The sequence below is a fragment of the Acanthopagrus latus genome, chromosome 9 (genome assembly GCF_904848185.1).
Source record: "Acanthopagrus latus isolate v.2019 chromosome 9, fAcaLat1.1, whole genome shotgun sequence".
In the NCBI taxonomy this organism is placed as follows: Eukaryota; Metazoa; Chordata; class Actinopteri; order Spariformes; family Sparidae; genus Acanthopagrus; species Acanthopagrus latus.
The window spans coordinates 30,024,449-30,029,448 of NC_051047.1; the positions used below are offsets into that span (position 1 = coordinate 30,024,449).

General features: G+C 44.0%; 1 protein-coding gene across 4 annotated transcripts in view; it reads left to right on the forward strand.

Moving 5' to 3' along the window:
* The window catches only part of mylka (myosin, light chain kinase a), a 45,793-nt gene that overhangs the window by 8,537 nt on the left and 32,256 nt on the right, over positions 1-5,000 (forward strand). For all 4 annotated transcript variants that reach the window (XM_037109234.1, XM_037109235.1, XM_037109236.1 and 1 more), the window contains 7 exons: positions 1-2; positions 901-1,066; positions 1,160-1,181; positions 1,300-1,501; positions 2,069-2,145; positions 2,350-2,450; positions 2,639-2,848. The exon at positions 1-2 is cut by the window's left edge and continues 164 nt beyond it. In XM_037109234.1, the coding sequence (XP_036965129.1) occupies positions 1-2; positions 901-1,066; positions 1,160-1,181; positions 1,300-1,501; positions 2,069-2,145; positions 2,350-2,450; positions 2,639-2,848 (780 nt within the window). The remainder of the gene's footprint in view (positions 3-900; positions 1,067-1,159; positions 1,182-1,299; positions 1,502-2,068; positions 2,146-2,349; positions 2,451-2,638; positions 2,849-5,000) is intronic.

Sequence of the window (5,000 nt, forward strand, 5' to 3'; positions counted from 1 at the left end):
AGGTGGGAGGAGCTTTATGAAGAGGTTCACGTCTATTTTATATCAAGATGTGATCTATATCCAGAAATGTTATCCGATTAAAAAAAAAAAAAACAAGACATGTTAATGCAGCTGTGAATGAGCTCATCTGGAAGCTGTGCGCATCAAAACACTGAACACAGGTTGTTTTTTATCTAGATGAAATACATGTTGCTGAGTGAGCGAGAAAGCTGAAAGAAATGCTTCTCTAGTTACTGAACATATGTTCTGTGACATGAGAGTGACAGAAATGTAAACATTTCTCAGACCTGAGTGAGAATTTAAAGCTAGCTGGTGGAAAACACACAATTTACAGTGACAGACCAGGACGACCTGACACAGTCAGTTTAACAAAGAAAGGAAGAACTTCATGTCTACATGCAACATCTGCAGAATAATGAAGAATTTGTGCCAGAGATGGTTTCCTTCAACTCTGCTGATTAGAGGACAGACGTGATCTGAGCCAGGCTTTAGATTAATTAAGTCAGTTGATCATAGTATATAGTATATACATACATGTAAGTATGTGTGTCACTTACGTTTACGTTTGGATACTTTTACGACACTGAAGGTTTCACAGCAGACGAGCGGATCATCAGCCTTTTGTTCGTCAGAGTCACAGTGACTGAATATTTTGAATTGAGACATAAAGAGAAGAGTGGGCGAGTCCAGAGCTGTGAGGAGCTCACTGAGGCAAAGCTTTCATTCCAGTGACTGTTAACAGAAGTAGTGTGAAGTGTTGAGGCTCCACAGGAAACTGAGAGGAAGTCCACTGCACAGGTTAAAAACAAATCCAGACATCGCCTCTTCTTCCTTTGTTAAACCTGCTGCCTACATTACCCACATTGCAGCTGAATCTCTCTCTGCCTGTCTGTTTGTCAGGGGGAGGCGGAGCTTCAGTCTTGTGGGCGGGTCAGTATGTACGAACGCTCTGGTCTTCACTTCCTGGAGATACAGGAAGTGTGTGTGGAGGACGCAGGAAGTTACACATGTTTGGTCATCAACAGCGCTGGAACAGCAACTGCCACCGCCGCCCTGAACCTCCAGGGTGAGACGACCAATCAGGTTTAACTTCATCACTCCTGACAGAATCATTTGATATTTAGCAGAGTGAATATTTGTATCCTGTTTCTGCCCTCAGGTGTTCCTGAGGACTCCTCCAGGTGAGTCACTCTCTGACTTCACTTATAAAACTATCACAAACACAAGATGTTTCAAACTAACGACAATAAAGATGGAGAGTAAAGTTTCTGTATGTTGATCCTGATGATCCTCCTGCAGGTCTGTCCCGCCAGCCGAGGCCTCACAGACCAGGGCCAGCCATCTGAAGGAGGACAGAGCTGCTCCCAGTGCTCCCAGTCCCCCAGCAGAGCAGCCCAGACTGAGAGAGAAGGAGCAGCCGAGCCTCCCGTCGGCCTCCTGGAGGAGCAGACCTGATGTACAGCTCCCTCTGGTGGCTGAGAGGAAACCTGCAGCTGCTCAGGTCAGAGGAGCTGCTGATGTGTAAAACTTTAAACTGTACCTCATCTGTAGTCACGCAGACTTTCATCAGCAGCTCCCAGGATCCCATGCTGCTTCTCACTTGAGTTCTTTTTGGAATAAAACATGTTGGTCTTATAAATATGTATCATATACCTCCACTGCCACTGTCAGCATGTGGTTGTTATACGGTCAGTCCAGTAGAGGGCGGTCACACATTACCAGTACCAATCTGATCATAGACAAACAGTCCTGTGATAAAGAGGACGGGGGCGCCGTTGTGATTACATAAGTTTATTGTTCCTCAGACGAGACTAAACCACACAAACCTGTCAACAGAGACAGAAGAGTCAGCTTGTTGGAGCAGTCTTAAGTTGATAAAGTTCCTTCTGACTGAACAACTCACTGAACTGAGAGATTTTCTGAGGGAGGCTGGTGACTTTCTCTGCCTCGCTCTCTCCCTGCTGCTGCTGACTGGAGCTGATGAGGCTGTTTGGACCTGGAACATGTTGGCGTTAAAAACAATTTATCAGCCTTTAAACTCTAATTCTGTCTGTCTGTCTGTCTGCAGGTCCAGTCTGTCTCCAGTCCTGTTCCATCTCAAACTGGTTCCGTCCAGCAGCCAGCGAGCAGCTCAGACAGCAGCAGGTAGTCACACCTGAGGATCTGGAGGTCACAGGGACTGGACTCTGAGCATAATTAGTTTATGAGCTGATGTTAGCATTACATTGCACATTGAATTGTTTTCTCTCTCTGTGTTGGAATGTACCAGTTTTTTATTGTTATGAATGTGACATAAGTTTACAGTCTAATGTCCAGTGAGAGCTGTTTATAATTATCTGTGTGTCTGAGGGCGGTGAGGAGGTCGGTGTCAGGGTTCAACCTGCGGTTCGAGGCCATTCCTTTAGACCAGGAGGCCACGGAGGGGGCGCAGGTCACATTCACCTGCCAGGGTAATACGACCTTTGATTCCGACTTTCTTCAATAATAATGAACAATAATGATGATAATCGTCATCAGGGTTGTGTGTTTCATTGTGTGTTGAAGTCTTTTTGTTTTATTGTTAGATTATAAAACTGTGAACCAGCCTATAAACAGAACTTCCTTTAACTATAGTACTCTCCTGCTCACCTGTTCACAGTTTCATCTACTTCCATTGCCACGGTTACATGGCTGAAGGATGGGGGGCCGGTGAGGATTGGTCCAGGTCTGCAACAGAGACAGGACGGCACCTGTCTGACTCTCACCATGGAGAGAGTGAGACAGGTGGACCAGGGAACCTACACGTGTCAGCTCATCACTGCTGACAGAGCGACGGTCACCTCAGCAACATGGACGCTCCAAGTTAACAGTAAGACACGTGAAGTCACCTGACCTTCCAATGAGAAACACCGCAACATGTTGGCTGTGTCCGAAGTCACTCACTACTGTCCACATCGTACACCACCTACATACAGTCCTGCTCACCATTATTGGCACCCATAAAGTTTAAGTATATAATGTGGAATATCATCTGAAAAAAATCAATCAAGTGAAACATTTCTGTTATAAAGACAACTTGTGTTTGATTCAAAAGAGCAAATGATAAACAACAATTTAAAACAATAAACAATGGGAGGAAAAATAGAAAAACTTAAAGCACCCTTTGCTGTAAATCAGTATGGAAACATTGTGACTCACCTGTGGTAAATCACAAATGAGAATCACCTGTGATAAATTGTCTGTGCCCATGTGACATGAATTAGCCAGTAAATTATGACTTCAGTCTGTTATCCCCTGTTCCTTTGTCACAATGGTGAAGACAAAGGAGCTGTCTGAGGACATCAAAAGTCCAATAATTAACAAACACAAGACCTCATAAGTCTATAAGGTCATCTCCAAAGACCTTAGTGTCCCTGTTTCAACAGTGCGCAATGTTATTAAGGACTTTGCCAAGCATGGAACTGTCAAGAACCTCTCTGGACATGGGGGGAAGAGAAAAATTGACGAGAGAAGTCTTCAAATGTTGGTGTGAATGGTGTAAAAAACACCACATCAAACATCCAAAGACCTGAGTGCCAACCTGGAAGACTCTGGGGTCATGGTTTCAACAAGTACCATACGCCACACACTAAACCAAACAAGGCTTCATGGACGAAGGCCAAGGAAGACAACATTGCTGAGGAAAAGACATAAAGAGGAACAACTAATCTTTGCCAAAGAGTACCTGGACAAACCACAATCCTTCTGGGAAAATGTTATGTGGACAGATGAAACAAAAATAGAGCTTTTTGGCAATGCACACCAACAATTTTAAGATACATAATGCTGTTGGGCTGCTTTGCTGCATCTGGTACTGGAGGTCTTGACTGTATCACAGGAATCACGAGACAAACGTCCTACACAGTGTAAGAAAACTTGGTTTGAGTCTAAATCATGAGTCCTCCAGCAAGACAAAGACCCAAAGCGCACACCCAAAAACATGCAGGAATGGTTGAAAAAGAAAAATAGACTGTTTTAAAATGGCCAGCCATGAGTCCTGATCTCAGTCTGATAGAAAATCTTTGGTATGAGCTGAAATCTGCCATAAGGGAAAAGAAACCTGAAAACATCCAAGAGCTTGAACAATTTGCAAAGAAAAACTGGGGACTTCCTGTTAGTCATGGGCAGTGTGCTGGGCTGAAGTCTCCAGCAGGGGGCAGAAGAGTTAAACACTCTGAAGCTTTATTTCACTTAATAGTCCCATATTATACCGTTTTTCATCAATTTCACACAGCTGTCAGAGGTCCAACAGCTGTCAGATGTGAAGAGGTTAGCACATACACACAAGCTAACATGAACCGCAGCCGGCACGTTGTCTTAAAATAAGAAACACAACCACTGTCTCTTCTGTTGTTCTGTAGCTGTGACAGAATATAGACACTGATGTTGAATTATACAACCAACCAATAAGCTATTTGAGTGACGACATTGTGAAACTCTGCTGTCTCACAGCTGGACACACTGAACTTCACCTCAGGGATGAACGCCTCCTCTCAGATATCTCCTGTCACCGCTCAGAGGAGGTCAGACTATGATAATGACTCCTTTAGTTAAATAACGGCAGGAGCAGATTCTGAACATCCTGTAGGAGCTCCGTGTTACCAGTGGGTGGGCTGCAGAGACCATGCAGGAATCACTTGTTTTCCTCATCCTGGGAGTTGGCAGGCTCAGGGAGGACCAGCTGATATATGTAGAGACCAGAGAAAACATGGTTTTTATGATATTGGACCTTTAAAGACAGAAGTTTTTCTAACCTGTCTAAATAATGAACACAACACAAGATACAAACATTCAGAAGCCAGAAACATTATGAACATCATCATACATGACTTGTGAAGGAAAGTGCAGACAAACATTAAGGAGATGAACACACATGTAGAAACACAACAGCTGCTTGCTACAGACAGGATGTTACAACACAACCAGGACTCACATCCTTCAGTACCAACCAATAACACACACTGTTCAGTATGTAAGTGTTC